Source organism: Mya arenaria, chromosome 15, assembly GCF_026914265.1.
Source record: "Mya arenaria isolate MELC-2E11 chromosome 15, ASM2691426v1".
Classification (NCBI taxonomy): domain Eukaryota; kingdom Metazoa; phylum Mollusca; class Bivalvia; order Myida; family Myidae; genus Mya; species Mya arenaria.
In genome coordinates this window covers 18,465,704-18,483,253 of record NC_069136.1, presented here as the reverse complement: position 1 = coordinate 18,483,253, position 17,550 = coordinate 18,465,704, and the positions used below count along the sequence as shown (strand labels likewise).

At 35.6% G+C, this 17,550-nt stretch overlaps 1 protein-coding gene across 1 annotated transcript in view; it reads right to left on the bottom strand.

Annotated features, from left to right (window-relative positions):
- Positions 1-17,550, bottom strand: part of LOC128219172 (uncharacterized) — a 44,269-nt gene that overhangs the window by 13,572 nt on the left and 13,147 nt on the right. The window contains exons 2-6 of the mRNA XM_052926987.1: positions 16,635-16,923; positions 13,031-13,143; positions 7,704-7,771; positions 6,831-7,075; positions 2,972-2,995 (exon numbers count right to left, since the gene is read on the bottom strand). Coding sequence (XP_052782947.1) covers positions 2,972-2,995; positions 6,831-7,075; positions 7,704-7,771; positions 13,031-13,143; positions 16,635-16,923 — 739 coding nt within the window. The remainder of the gene's footprint in view (positions 1-2,971; positions 2,996-6,830; positions 7,076-7,703; positions 7,772-13,030; positions 13,144-16,634; positions 16,924-17,550) is intronic.

The following is a 17,550-nucleotide window of genomic DNA, read 5'->3' as shown; positions in this document are numbered from 1 at the left end:
ATGAATTAAATATCAATAAGCACACATCACATATATGGCAGATATGTACAATATGTTCAATCAGTTTATTCAAAATACAAAACTTGTTTGTGTGTGATGTTTTGAAATTGGTCGAAAACATTTTTTGTGTATAATACTAACTCAATACATTTACTCTTATTTTGATATGTATACATATCAATTTACTTGACAATAGTGTTGATGGACCATCATTGCAAACTAGTTCTTCTATATTCCATAATTTCCTTTGATAATGTTCAGTTACATGGTACAAATAAAGCGAATATATATGTTTTTGGTAAAAGCTAAAAAGGCTAACGCTGAAAGACTATATCTTCTAGGCAGCATCTTATTCTAAACACATAGATGTTGTTTTTTTCTAAACGAATACCATTATAAAATAAAAGCTTATTCCTACCCCAAGTATGCTTTGTACGGCTGTACTGTCCGACTTTGGAAAAAGGCATCGTATTAATTTGCTTGTTGACAAACCTAAATCGCTGTTGCCACCTTCTAAAATATTTGGGATTTCGCATAAATGATTGTCCTCGTGCTTGTACGTATCCTTGGCGTTGTCTCTGTCGAGGGACATCATTATTTGAATATAACATCAATTGATTTTGAAAGTTCATGTATGACTGCAAATGTTGAGTGTTCATATTTCCGTTATTTACAAAGTTTCCTGGTTGCCGAATATGACCCTGTCTGTTGCGGTTCAGTATCAACTCTGGATTCCGAGGGAACGAATTGATATTTCTTTTAGAAAAATGAGTATTATCCGAAGAATAGAACGTTGAATTGGCATAGTTTAATCCATGTTGTCTGCTGTTTGATATGGTTACATTCCTTCTTCTTTCAAACCAGTCATTAAATCCCCTATTTGTTTGGGTTTGATGATGAGAATCAACGGTCACTTCGCCGACATTTCTGTTGTTTTGTTTTGAACTTATAGAGTTGTCATGATATAAACTCTGTCTGTTTTCATTCTCATTAAAAGGCCTGAAATTATTGTTTTGATAGTACCCAGAATCTGGAATCACCTGATGATACTGACCAATTGTTACCCCAGAATTTACTTGAAGTTTATTACCTCCTTGGTCCGGATGCACTGATAACTGCTGAGTCCGTACTGTGTCTTGTTGGTTGTCATTTTCTTCAAGTTCTTGCTGCAGATCTTGAAAAACGTTTTGTGTCATACTGGTGTCAGGGAAAACCTCAGGCAGAAAGTTTCTTTCTCGTTCGTTCGTTCTAGAAGACGTTACATCCGGAGTTTCCTCGCCTTCACCCATAAGTTGGTTTAAGATTTTCATCATCTGATTTTCGTCCAGTTCCTCACGTGTTTCTCCGGTATCATGATCATCTTGGTGATGATTTGGAGTGCTTTGTAACACACCAGGAACTTGCAAATCTTCAATGCGAAGAGAACTCAATATGTCGTCTTCGTCGGGAATGTCATGAACTGTCGTATAATGTATACCTAGACGATTTTTGGAATCATCAACCTCTATATTTGCAGTAAGATCTATAAAATGTATATCATCCAATAGTCCATTAGGCACAATCTGATTTGCTATGGAGTCTCCTAAGTCATCAACAATATTTTTAATCACATGAGTGTTCTCATTCTTTAAAATTTGATTGTCATAACGATGCCTATTCAGTTCATCAACTTTTATTTCAACAATTGATCGTGGGTTGTTAAACACATTGAACCAGTTTATGTTTTCCATTTCTGCATCATTACTGATTGGCGTCTGCTGAATAGGTTGCTCTATAAACTCATTGAGTTTAACAACCTCACTAGTCGGAGGGGGGAACGTTGGGGTTGGATCAATAGCTGGAACTGATGCGAAAGACGTCATCGACATGGTGCTAAACGATGACGAAGGTTTTGCTGATATCTTTATTTTGACCGATTTAACGTCCGTTGGTTTTATAAATTCCTTTAATTGAGGCGTCAATCTTGGTACAGTTTGTTCGGCAGTTTTCTTCATTAAATGCACTGGTGTCATTTCTTGCTTCAATTCAGAGCTTGTAATTTCAAATTCAGCAGAAAGCAGCATTTTACTATTTGTAGTTGTCATTACAGTATTTCTGGAAATTGTATCTGTATCAACCTCGTAGTTAATCAGTGTCCTTGTAATATCCAGCGTTGGAGTTCGAACTGCTCCTGTTTCAACAACGCGTTCCTTCTTGTTTCCGGCAATCAAAAATACATCCTTGTCAATTGTGAACACCTTTTGGTTGTTATCATAGATGTCCGGTTCAGGTTTGAACAGATGATATGTAGCTTCTCTGCTCAATGATGATGTTTGCCTTGTGGGTTCTGAGTTATCAATTAAATCAGAGAATGAAGCCTCTATGATATTGTCCATTCGAAAAGTAGGTGTTTGTGCCTCCAATTTGTCGATGGTTTTATCCAAGCCAATTGTATCATGCTTAAATTTCAGATCAGTAAATGTTCTGTCTTGTATTTCAAAACCTTTTTGCACCACTGGATTATGAAACTGAACAACAGGACCAGTATTCTTCTTTTGCAAAGCATTTATTACTGGTTTGTCATTTTCAATTAGTTCAGGCGGGTGCTTTATCAGTGTACTTGATGTTGGGTTTAAAGGAACGGAAGGACGAACATTTAAAGCCGGGTATATGTGAGCCCCTTCACCGTTAATGGCTTCAAAGCTTTCGGTCACAACTCCATGGACGGGCAATTGATGAAAAGAATGTTTGGATTCCAATCCATCATCTGCATTTGTTTTATGTTCAACTACAGGTACAATGTGCATATGTTCACGGTCATTAAGTAAGCCATTAAAAAGCTTCTGTGTTAGTTTTGTTACATTTTTGTCGGTATATTGTGGTAGTACAAGCTTGGGAACATGGGAAACAGGTGTTAGATGCGTGTTTAATCTGCGCGATTTAACGTTTCCTGTACTTGTTAGTTGAGAGTCACTTATGAGGGCGGACTTACGGTCAATGAAGTCAACTTCCCCGTCTGGAACAAAACAGAGATCAAACAGATTGAGTTTCTGCTGCATTACACGGCTTGATGCAAAGAAAACATGAAACGTGCATTAACATGAAAATTGCAGTATTATTCCCTTAACAATGCTATGACATATGCTTTGAAATAACGTGAATAAGTAAAAACTGCTTGGGATACATATCTTTACTGAAGGCTATTTTTCTTCTTCTAAAAATGCTCATGTAAGATAATATAGATATTTGAAGAAAAAAATAAGAACAATTCTATACTACAAATTCATTGGTCGATTATAACAAATATAGGTTAAGGGATTTCTTTAATCTGACTTAAGTACGCGGTCTTCAATGCTTGCGCTCATGCAGTGCGTTTAAGACTGAGGATATGTTTATAATTAAATTTTGGACTACTTGATGCAAACTGACTAGTGTGGTACTTAAGTGTGTGACATAATATCAAATACGTAATGACACTAACTTTTGAAAAGGTATTTCTCAAGTTTTGGCTTAAAGCTGCACTCTTTAAGAGAGTATTGCCATTTTTATAAAAAAAATTGTCTAAGCACTAGCTGATTTTGGAATCAATACATTTAAATTAGTCATATAAGATAACTCACAACAGATCAGTCCTCAATTGTTCGAAAAACAGCAGAAATTCCATATTTTCTTAAAGCTTTAGTAACGCTTTTAGCAATAAAACATCATTTTACGACCATAAAATTAAAAAAAATAATGCGATATCATCTTTAGGCTTCTTATATGACTGGTTTTTAGACATTTTCGCAAAATTTGGTTCATTCCAAGAAAAACATTTTTTTTTGAAACGGTCAAGCTTTGAGAGTGCAGCTTCAATATGCGATATATCATGACTTTTTCACATATTCAAATTAGTTGAAAGACAGATTAAGTATAAGCTTTAAAGCTTCCTTCCCAATTCTGAAATGATTATTTTGTTTCGTGAAAATACCTGATGTCTATTTTACACACATTATTTCCACAGAAATTCATTTCATTATGTCCAAATCTTGATTATCTGGAAATTTAAAATATTTTATTGTAACAAAACAATTTTGGAAACACTTACAACGTGTTACTTTACTTTTCGAAAGCTATATTCTAAAAAAGATAATCAGAGATAAAGAAAAGCAACAGATAATTTACAACCCGTTCAATGGTTCTTTAAAGTGACACTGTTATTCAAAATCAATACATACACATGCATCAATTTTGAGTGGATACACTACTTACTTAAGTTTGTATTTATGGAAAATATAAATTACTGATAACACAATTGTATCCGCGTATTTAATAGCTGAACACATAGAAATATTAAATGATTGGTGAGTGCTATCTACTGTCGTCTCATAAGGAAAATTTACCGTGTTTTCTGCATCTTTCTTTCAAATTAAACTTGGTAACCTTCATAAGAATCATTGTTTTCTACATTTATACCTTTTTTGGTATATTTAATCAATTATGGTAAATCTTATTTGGGAGTAAGAGTGACTATTTAAGTTAATGTGAGCACAAGAGCGCATCAGCGCGAGTGTATAATTTCTAACATAAGAGTAGTTGGCTGTTTTGTACAAATGTCGTCAATGACAGCGTGCAATTACTAGCGTATGGTAAACCACAATAGCGTTGAAAATTAACCGCATGATAGTTACTGAACGGTTAAGCTCCGCCAACTTATTACCATTCATATATTGGAGTAAATATATAGACGATATCAAAGGAAACACTCTCAAAAATGCTAAAGTAGTTGTACTAGTTTCCCTTCAAAATTACCATTTTTGTCAAAACTATTCATTACTGAAGAATTTAAATAAACGCACAAGTCTTTTTTAAATAATTCAGTCCTTGAAAAATATTTCGTAACATGTCATCAGGCGCCTGTCTTATAACTTGACTAGAGTGACAACGATAGTAAATTATTTCATTCAAAAATGTTAATTATAATCAAATTAAACGCAGTTAGTTTAACTCATTGTTTATTTACGTCAACTGTTTTACAGAAAACGGTCCCGCAGTACGGTATCTGTCAGACGTTTTCCTTAGAAATGGGAATTCAAAGGGACATTTATAGCTTTCATTTTTGTTAGTTTACAGTATCTTTATGGAATGACTTATTTCGTAAATGCTTGTTATGCATTATTGTTTAACGTTAATGTAATTACCTGCATGCCAACGTCACGTTAACGTCAAAACTATAACCATATAACCATTATCTGAGATAGATTAAGTATAAATTATATATATTCGCAGTATTGTGCATCATAACCAGTCATTGTCGACTATTAAAGTGTACATCAATGATATACGGACAAAATATTAATTAATGTTTGTTTAAAACAAACGAACCTTTAATTAAGCTTTATAGACAAAACAATTAAGTATATATATTATTTATAGTATGCTTCATACGGACAAAATATTAATTAATGTTTGTTTAAAACAAACGAACCTTTAATTAAGCTTTATAGACAAAACAATTAGGTATATATATTATTTATAGTATGCTTCATACTACAGTGAAACTGCGTTCCCTCAAACAAGCGATCGTTCGAGAACCGGCGTTCCCTCGAGGTCGGAGCTTGGTCCCGAACTTATTTCGTTCTATTTTCATATAAAATATACCCGCAATATTTACTGTCATTCAAATGTTCCTTGTTACGAAAATGTGCTTTTTTGTTAAAATAAACATTTCTATTTATTCATTTATTGTTGTTGTTTTTTTGCGTTTTACATTTTGTTTTAGTCAACCTTTGAACATATTAGCGATTTCCACAACGCAACACATAATCGGTGTCTTAGTAAACAGTATGTTTGACGACTTCAAACTTAAAATTTCATATCAAACTGAAAAATAGAAAATCGGGTCGTTCGAAACACCGGTTCCCTCGAGGTTTTGGTTCGGTCCCTGGCGACCTCGAGCGATCGCAGTTTTACTGTATACATCATATTGTTGTTCATTTCATATTAGTTTATTGTAATCTGATGCAATGTGGGAACTAATAATTGAGTGGGAATCGAAAGTTATTTTCTTTATACTGTCATTATATACTATGAATTTGTGGTCAAGGCCAGAATTACCTTAGATTAGCCTTAAAGCTGCACTCTCACAGATTGAACGTTTTCACAACTTTTTTTATTTTTTTGTCTTGAAACTAGCCATTTTTTTGCGAAAATCCATGGAAACCAGTTATATAAGACTGCTGACAAAAAATAGATCGCAGATTTTTATATTTAAGTTCAAAAATTGATGTTTTAAACATTTTTCATAAACAATAAGTAACGGTTTAAGCCATAAAACATTAATTTTCGAACGGAAATATGAAAATCTGCGATCTGATCTTTGTCAACAACCTTATATGTTTTGTAATTGAGAACGGATATCATGTACAATGTTCCTTTGTTTTGTTTTCTATGCATTAACAACATAATGTACAAGAAATCTGAAGGCATAATTCATATATTACGTCATATATGCTACGTCGGAAGGCAACATTTTGCTTAAAATGAAGACTTAAATTAGATTAGTTTCCACAAACACTTCGACAATCCTGTTTCCAAACTAATTTTTGACAATGCTATCAGGCGGCGGTTTTGTGAAAAGATTTGTCAAAGTGTGTTCAGAAACTAAACTCTTCATCAAACTCTGTTAAAAGACCGAAGGCGAGGCTCTGTAAGCGGCGTAGACTGCGCTATGTTTCATTTGAAATGATGAAGCAATTGTAAAGTTATCTTTGTTTAAAGTCTTCATTCAAAGGAATACATATTGCCTTCCTACGTAGCATTTCTGACGCAATTTATCACGTGGTATACTGGAATATAATGGAAACACTTACCCCATGGTATTCTGGGACGGGATTTCCTCGGGACTTCCGGATATGGGAGTGTTTCTAGGTCTACTTTAAGACTTCTTAGGTACACATTAAAGTCCCCGATCACTAAATATAGCGTGTCGTTGGTCTTCATTCGCCCAGACTTGCGCAGAATTATATCCTTGATGCGTCCACCGTCGTGTGTGACGTCATTATCATGGAAATCGAGTACCTGATGCACCGCTATACCGGAAATACTCTCGTCGTCTCTGAAATGGGGAACAACTCAACTCACACATTTGTATGTCAACGAGTTTAAACAAAGTAGTTCTGAAATGTAAAATGGCAAACAAGTGATAATAATTGTGGCAACTGCTTGCGCAGCGTCAGGGATATAAGTCATCCCGTGTTAAGCCATCCGTGAAATTCGTTAGATTCAATATGTGATTATAAAATGGCCTCAGCTTGGAAATAAGTGTTTACTTTTTTGTGTCATCATTGATGATGGTTTTCATGTGATAGTGTTTGAATGACTAATGTGGGTATTAATGTTTAACCATTTTACTTAAGTTCCTTCAACAGCGGATCAAGTGGCGCACCCCCTAAAATGGTCCAAGTTTACTTTTTGATTTCAATATAAGAGTCAAAAGGAAACAAAATACGTCCAAAATTCACCATTTAGAACTAGAAATGGTTAAAAATACATGGTGGAGTATCTTCAACCCCCCTGCCAACATTTTTAAACAAATGAATTTTAAATCTGACTGAGGGGCGCACGTGAAAAAATACGCCCCTAGGTTACCGCCCCTCTAATGTCAAATCCTAAATCCGCCCTGGCTTTAGTTTACCGTGTATTATGTATCCCTTTACGAAATAAATCTATCTATCTGTATGTACCTTATTGTTATGACTCGACATCCGAGATAGTGGTCAGCTAACTCACTCGTCAAAAAATACCGGTCCATCTGAAGATGATAATAAATAGGATAAAGAGATGACAGACATAGTTGTTTGCAAGATCCGTAAATCTTTCTAAAATATTAATCATATATCACATAGTAGTATTGTAGTAACACCGTCACATTCTCTCATATATATTAACATTCATTTATATACAAGAATCAAATGAATATGAATCTGAACCAAAATATAAAGTTATCATATCCGTTTAGTACGGGAGCCTATATGTATCACGAATTATTATTTAGGTATCTTGTAACAACGACTAAGTGTCTCGTTATGGTGATTTAGAATCTCGTTTAAACTACGTGTTACCTTCAATGCGATAGGAAGACGCTATATCGTTATAAAATGTTTTTTATGAAATCACAAGTTGGAAACGAGCTGTCGTCATAACGAGATACTACGTCGTTTAAATGACATATTAAGCCGTTATTATGTAAGGTAAATTTGGTTTAAAGCTGCACTCTCACAGATATACCATTTTTACAACTTTTTTTCATTTTTTTGTCTTGGAAAGAGCATTTTTTTGCAAAAAAATCTGCAAACCAATGATATAAGATTCCTGACAAAAGATCAGATCACTAACGGTTTAAGGAAAGTGCAAAGAACATCATTTTTTGAACTTAAATATAATAATCTGCGATCTGATTTTTTTGTCAGCAGTCTTATATAACTGGTTTCCATGGAATTTCGCAAAAAAATGGCTCGCTCCAAAACAAAAAAAATAAATAAAAAAAATTGTCGAAACGTTCAATCTGTGAGAGTGCAGCTTTAAAGATATTGTATGAGTTCCATGCTCACGCAACAAAATGTGAAGCAATGTAGGGAATATAAGAAACTACTTTGGGAAACTTAAATAATTCCTTATGACACAAGGGCAAGGTATATTGTTGAAGTTTATTGAGGAGAAGTAGGACTTTAGGTTACTCAATTGATACCTCATGACGCAAGGGTAGTTGAATATTGTTGAAGTTTACTGAGGAGAAGTTGGACTTTGGGTAACTTTAATGATACCTCATGACACAAAGGTCGCTGTATACTGATGAAGTATACTGTAGAGAGCTGTGTAAAGTTAGCTAAACATACGACATTGGACATTGGACATTCAAAATCGAATGTTGTGCTGGAACGACATTGGACATTGGACATTCAAAAGTGAAAGTCGTGCTGGCACGACATTGGACATTGGACATTCAAAAATGAATGTCGTGCCAGGAATAATGATTTAAAATCGAATGTTGTGCTGGCACGACATTGGACATTGGACATTCAAAAGTAAAAGTCGTGCTGGCACAACACTGGACAATGGACATTAAAAATCGAATGTTGTGCTGGCACGACATTGGACATTCAAAATTGAATGCTGTGCTGGCACGACATTGGACATTGGACATTCAAAATCGAATGTTGTGCTGGCACGACATTGGACATTGGACATTCAAAAGTGAAAGTCGTGCCAGCACGACATTGGACAATTGGACATTGGGATTTCGAAAATGAATGTCGTGTTGGCACGACATTGGACATTGGACATTCAAAATCGAATGTTGTGCTGGCAAGCCATTGGACATTGGACATTCAAAAGTGAAAGTCGTGCTGGCACGACATTGGACATTGGACATTCAAAATCGAATGTTGTGCTGGCACGACATTAGACATTGGACATTCAAAAGTGAAAGTCGTGCTGGCACGACATTGGACATTGGACATTCAAAAGTGAAAGTTGGCTGGCACGACATTGGACATTCAAAATCGAATGTTTTGCTGGCACGACATTAGACATTGGACATTCAAAATCGAATCTTGTGCTGGCACGACATTGGACAATTGGACATTGGGATTTCGAAAATGAATGTCGTGCTAGCACGACATTGGACATTGGACATTCAAAATCGAATGTTGTGCTGGCAAGCCATTGGACATTGGACATTCAAAAGTGAAAGTCGTGCTGGCACGACATTGGACATTGGACATTCAAAATCGAATGTTGTGCTGGCACGACATTAGACATTGGACATTCAAAAGTGAAAGTCGTGCTGGCACGACATTGGACATTGGACATTCAAAAGTGAAAGTCGTGCTGGCACAACATTGGACATTCAAAATCGAATGTTGTGCTGGCACGACATTAGACATTGGACATTCAAAATCGAATCTTGTGCTGGCACGACATTGGACATTGGACATTCCAAATCGAATGTTGTGCTGGCACGACATTGGACATTGGACACTCAAAAGTGAAAGTCGTGCTGTCACGACATTGGACATTGGACATTCAAAACCGAATGTTGTGCTGGCACGACATTGGACTTTTGACATTCAAAAGTGAAAGTCGTGCTGGCACGACATTGGACATTGGACATTCCAAAATGAATGTCGTGCCAGCACGACATTGGACATTGGGATTTCGAAAAGGAATGTCTCGCTTGCACGACAGTGGACATTGGACAATCAAAATCGAATGTTGTGCTGGCACGACATTGGACATTGGACATTCGAAAGTGAAAGTCGTGCTGGCACGACATTGGACATTGGACATTCAAAAATGAATGTCGTGCCAGGAATAATGATTTAAAATCGAATGTTGTGCTGGCACGACATTGGACTTTGGACATTCAAAAGTAAAAGTCGTGCTGGCACAACACTGGACAATGGACATTCAAAATCGAATGTTGTGCTGGCACGACATTGGACATTCAAAATCGAATGTTGTGCTGGCACGACATTGGACATTGGACATTCAAAATCGAATGTTGTGCTGGCACGACATTGGACATTGGACATTCAAAAGTGAAAGTCGTGCCAGCACGATATTGGACAATTGGACATTGGGATTTCGAAAATGAATGTCGTGCTAGCACGACATTGGACATTGGACATTCAAAATCGAATGTTGTGCTGGCAAGACATTGGACATTGGACATTCAAAAGTGAAAGTCGTGCTGGCACGACATTGGACATTGGACATTCAAAATCGAATGTTGTGCTGGCACGACATTAGACATTGGACATTCAAAAGTGAAAGTCGTGCTGGCACGACATTGGACATTGGACATTCAAAAGTGAAAGTCGTGCTGGCACGACATTGGACATTCAAAATCGAATGTTTTGCTGGCACGACATTAGACATTGGACATTCAAAATCGAATCTTGTGCTGGCCAGACATTGTACATTGGACATTCCAAATCGAATGTTGTGCTGGCACGACATTGGACATTGGACACTCAAAAGTGAAAGTCGTGCTGTCATGACATTGGACATTGGACATTCAAAACCGAATGTTGTGCTGGCACGACATTGGACTTTTGACATTCAAAAGTGAAAGTCGTGCTGGCACGACATTGGACATTGGACATTCCAAAATGAATGTCGTGCCAGCACGACATTGGACATTGGGATTTCGAAAAGGAATGTCTCGCTTGCACGACAGTGGACATTGGACAATCAAAATCGAATATTGTGCTGGCACGACATTGGACATTGGACATTCAAAAGTGAAAGTCGTGCTGGCACGACATTGGAAATTGGGATTTCGAAAATGAATACACGACATTGGACATTCAAAATCGAATGTTGTGCTGGCACGACATTGGACATTTTGAAATCCCAATGTCCAATGTCGTGCTGGCACGACATTCGATAATGAATGTCCAATGTCCAATGTCGTACCAGCACAACATTCGATTTTTAATGTCCCATGTCCAATGTCGTTCCAGCACAATTTTCGATTTTAAATGTCCAATGTCCAGTGTCGTACCAGCACAACATTCGATTTTGAATGTCCAGTGTCCAATGTCGTGCCATCACAACATTTGATTTTGAATGTCCAATGTCCAATGTCGTGCCAGCACAATTTTCGATTTTAAATATCCAATGTCCAGTGTCGTGCCAGCACAACATTCGATTTTGAATGTCCAATGTCCAATGTCGTGCCAGCAAAACATTCGAATTTGATTTTGAATGTCCAATGTCCAATGTCGTGCCAGCACAACATTCGATTTTGAATGTCCAATGTCAAATGTCGTGCTAGCACGACATTCATTTTCGAAATCCCAATGTCCAATGTCGTGCTGGCACGACATTCATTTTTAAATGTCCAATGTCCAATTTCGTGCCAAAACAACATTCGATTTTGAATGTCCAATGTCCAATGTCGTGCCAGCACAACATTCGATTTTGAAATCCCAATGTCCAATGTCGTGCTGGCACGACATTCGATAATGAATGTCCAATGTCCAATGTCGTACCAGCACAACATTCGATTTTTAATGTCCAATGTCCAATGTCGTGCCAGCACAAGTTTCGATTTTAAATGTCCAATGTCCAGTGTCGTACCAGCACAACATTCGATTTTGAATGTCCAATGTCCAATGTCGTGCCAGCACAACATTCGATTTTAAATGTCCAATGTCCAATGTCGTGCCATCACAACATTCGATTTTGAATGTCCAATGTCCAATGTCGTGCCAGCACAATTTTCGATTTTAAATATCCAATGTCCAGTGTCGTGCCAGCACAACATTCGATTTTGAATGTCCAATGTCCAATGTCGTGCCAGCAAAACATTCGAATTTGATTTTGAATGTCCAATGTCCAATGTCGTGCCAGCACAACATTCGATTTTGAATGTCCAATGTCAAATGTCGTGCTAGCACGACATTCATTTTCGAAATCCCAATGTCCAACGACATTCATTTTTAAATTACCAATGTCCAATGTCGTGCCAAAACAACATTCGATTTTGAATGCCCAATGTCCAATGTCGTGCCAGCACAACATTCGATTTTGAAATCCCAATGTCCAATGTCGTGCTGGCACGACATTCGATAATGAATGTCCAATGTCCAATGTCGTACTAGCACAACATTCGATTTTTAATGTCCCATGTCCAATGTCGTGCCAGCACAAGTTTCGATTTTAAATGTTCAATGTCCAGTGTCGTACCAGCACAACATTTGATTTTGAATGTCCAATGTCCAATGTCGTGCCAGCACAACATTCGATTTTAAATATCAAATGTCCAGTGTCGTGCCAGCACAACATTCGATTTTGAATGTCCAATGTCCAATGTTGTGCCAGCACAACATTCGAATTTGATTGTCCAATGTCCAATGTTGTGCCAGCACAACATTCGATTTTGAATGTCCAATGTCGTGCCAGCACAACATTCGATTTTGAATGTCCAATGTCCAATGTCGTATGATTAGCTAACTTAACACAGCTGTAGAAAAGTTGGATTTTTAGCTTATTAAAGTAATACCTCATGACACAAGGGTCGCTGTATGTTGTTGAAGTCTACTGAGGAATGGTTGGACATGTTCTCGGAAAAGTTGCGGTTAGCGATCGTGAATCGGACATTCGCCCGCAACATCTCTGGAAAAAACAAAGAGTTGTTTAAGTTGTTTAAGCTTACACGTGAATGGACTTTTAATGTATAATAAAGCAATAAAAAGAATGTACAAACTGTACAAGTTCATGTTCCTCTTTCATTTATGAAGATGATATTAAGATTACATAATTCGCCTTATATAAAAAATGACATTTTTCTGTGCTTTTTAGACTAGCATATATTTGAATGTGTTTGTCTAAAAAAAAAGTTTGCTTTTTCATGATGGATATATTTTGTTAAACTCATGACATGATTTTGAAATTTGAAACAAACGTTGCACATTGCATTACTACATTTTTCTATATGTGAAATTACGGTTATTATTTTGTTTAACTGACAGTTCAGCTTAACAATTGTGGACAAATGCATTTCGTCACAAGCTTTCTGACTTACGATGTCACGTTCTACTGACCGATTTACTATTTTACCATCTACCCAATTTGTCCAAATGTTTTCTGTCATGATTGTTAACAACTACAGGGTCACCCAGGCGCTCTGTTCACACCACAGCGTGTTTTGACTGACATTGACAAGCGTTTCTGTGACAGGACCTAGTTAAAAAAAGCGTTCCGAAAACGTCATATGAAGTTGATGTCATTTGTTTTCTGTCATGATTGTTAAAAATTACAGGGTCACCCAGGCGCTCTGTTCACACCACAGTGTGTTTTGACTGACATTGACAAGCGTTTCTGTGACAGGACCATCATGCCTCGTTATAGAAGCGTTCCAAAGACGTACCATGGGCTTTATGTAACATATAAAAATGGTTGATATCGCATGTTGTCTTTGACAGGAAAAACATGATAGTAACACATTATATATAATTGCTATTTATATATTCTTTTAGGTTATCACATTTATTGTTGTATTGTTTTCGACGCAGGCTTATGCCATAAATTCTAAACATTCACAATGCAGAGTGTAGACCACAATCAAACTGTTCTTATAGTATCCGATGCACGAATTCTTTTTCTTGAAGTATTTAAATAGTCTGCATGCGACCTATAAAGATGGCTCGACCCCTTCGCATCCCCATTTGAGTACAACACAAGTTTGATATCTGAAGTTTACCCCTATTGGTGGTTAGCTATTCCCCAAAAGAGTACATTTGAACCCAAAATGCCACTAGACCTGCAATGAATATCGCATCTAGAATATTCTTTTACACTTAAATTGGTATTTTTTCTGAAATTTCGGTATCAAAGAGAAAAATAGTTATAATATGATTGTTTTCAGATGCATTACTAGTAAGCAAAAAATGGTGTCAAACAATGAGCAAGTCCCATTAAAAAAGCAATTCCGTTTATGATTGATTGTCGTCAACAAATTTGATCGTGAAGCAGGACGAAAATAAATATACAGAATAAATTGCGTTTTAAGTATTTAACTAAATTATTTACACATTATATCAGTTTACCTTTTAAATAAAAAACACACTGTTTATTTTATCACAGTAACGTAAACAAATTAAATGAACAAATGCAATGAATAATATGACGGTATACCGTTTATTGTAATATTTTTTGAAGCATCTGATAACAAATAAAATTATGTCATTTATTATAAAATGTAATTTATCATTTTTGACTAGAATTAATTAATCGGATATTGACGCCCAGAGCTGTTTCACCTTCCTTAGTATAGGCCGAAATTAGACTTCTTTCCATTATTGAAGAAGAATATTTTCCCCCAAAATTTAGACACTTGTTTCCAAAACACTAAAAACAATAATCGTATATTTTTTAAATCATTGAATCATACTTTGTGCTTAGGCTAAAGATACTAAGTTTGTATCAATTTCTATGTCAATAGTCTATTACCTTTCTTAAATGAGCTTGAAGTATTTCATATAAGTGAAGCATTTACTCAAAGTGCTGTTGATTTTTTTAAATTTAAAACGTTTAAATACGCGTTTACATTCCCTAGAACGAAAGGCCATGTCTCTAATAAACTTTCAGTAAATACAAAAAATATCATTTGATCAACGAAAAAGCAATTATACAAATGTAATTAATTATAATTTGTCATTTATTATTCCATTAATCATTTTGTTGACTGGATAATTAACTTGATATAAAAGCCTGATACATGATATCCATTATTGAATGCATACTTAAATTGCCAATTGACAAACTTTTTAAAAATTATTCATTATCCGATGTAATAAAACAACAAAAAAAAAAACAAAAGACAACAACACAAAAAAACACACAAAAACAACAAACATTTAAAAACATACTTATATTTTCGATGACATTATTTTTTAAGAAATGATATCTGCTGGGTTGGAATTCAAGATTTGTCTTAATTGGATCTAGGAACGATGTAGCTAATCGGACTACTTGTTATCAATAACTGACCAAAAAAATGAATGAATTCAATGATGTATGATCATAAGATTAACTTCAGATGAATATTGAATACCAGCAATATTTTAAATTTTATGCGTGCATTCGTTTTCGCTCATTTTTCCAGCTTTTTCGATTCACTTATCAAGCTTGTCGTCATAGTTTATATTTTCTTTTAGTTTGTTATACACGAACACTATCCTACACTTAAAGTTTGTTGTCAAGATATTTTTGTCCATTGAGACGGCAATATACTTTATATTTGCCAATATATTTATTCTAGTAAATCAGTAGGCATCCGTTATTACTTGAAATCATGTGGAGCGGTAGATAAAACAGTGGCTGGTCCACTTAATTTACACATTACAATACCGACCACTAAAAAGTTAAAGGATGTTAGCACGGTCCTATAAATCATTGGTTGGAAACTTCATTATATGTCTATATAAAGCGTTTGAAATATCGCGTATAAAGCGAGATCTACTGTATATTTTAGTTTATAGGCCCGTGATGGTAGTATGTACTTAACATAACAAATGGTTATACGATTGCGTTGCATCAAACCATTTATTTTGTAAGTACATACTACTATCCTTTCACCATTACATAAATTATACGTGTTTCCATAAATAAGTACATGCATATTGAAACCAGATGGTTGTTGGCGAAAAATCTGATAGATTATGATTAAAAAGGCTTAATAAGACTATTACAAAACACATTTAACGTTCGGATAAAACAGTAAACTATCAACAATTGGCCGCATAAATGTATTATTTGCAAAACAATAAAAAAACTCCCTTTTAATTTAGTAAAAACAGATCTTCTAATGTGGCATAGAGAAAATCGCAAGAAAAAATTCAAAATTACTTTGAAACAAAACGTTATACAATAAATTGAAAAGAGTAATTGCAGGTAATCTCCATATACAGTACGAGTATCATGCGCTTTTAATAAATAACAGATGTTCCTAGATTAATTTTGTGTATTTTGGCTGTGTCTATATATCGCCATAGTCCAAATGATATAAGTAGCGTTTCATAAATATAGTATGTTTTGGTAAACTTTGGCTATATAACCCATGTTTTTGTTATTAACACAAACATCTTATCAAGGTCAGCAAATACCTTTTGGATGCAGAAAATGTAGAACAAGACCGGATATGGCGGCAACTGCCGCCAGGAGACCGATTGCGACAACAACGACAGCCAGTGTGTTTCTCCTGCGGAGCTTGAGGCGCGAGATGGCCGGAATGCTATTGAAGACGGATCCCTGGTCGCTAGTGCTATACGCGTCACGGGGGGATAGGGGATCAACGGCGTTGTAACTCGGTGGGCGTTCGGACAGGATGGACGGAGCGCCGGATATTCCCTGGCCCCACAAGCCGCCAGTTAGGCCGTGGAATCGTAAGGCCGGCTGAAACGGTTGATTTTTATCATACAATATAATAATCAAATAAAAACAAGAAAACAGTATTATAAACACGACCGTTTTGAAAATTGCATTTTGTTTTTGTTTGTTTGTTTTTCTTCATAGAAGGCCACATTGTAAATATGATGTTGTTATTGTTGAACATGTAATCATGTCATAATGTGTATACACCTTCTCTAAATAACGATATTATTGTATTATTATTATTATTAATATTGTTATTATTATTATTATTAATATTAGTATGAGTTGCAAAAAGTGGTCAAATAAATTCAACCTGTACATGTATGGGTGCTGTGCAGGGATATTAGTCTGCTGCTTCAGTAGTTAGTTCATGGTGATACGTCAAAGTTGTGATCAGTTTGCAGATGAACTTACTTTTACAATTTTGGTTTTGAAAAGTTGAATCGATTTACCTTTAAAGATGCACTCTTACTTTCAAATAAGATCTATCACAATTAATACAATTGTCTAAATATACCCAAAAGGATGAATAAATGTCGAAAACAATGATTCTTATGAAGAATACCGAGTTTAATTTGAAAGAAATGTGCAGACAACACAGTATTTCGCCCTGATGAGACAATAGTAGGTCGCACTAAATCTTGAAGC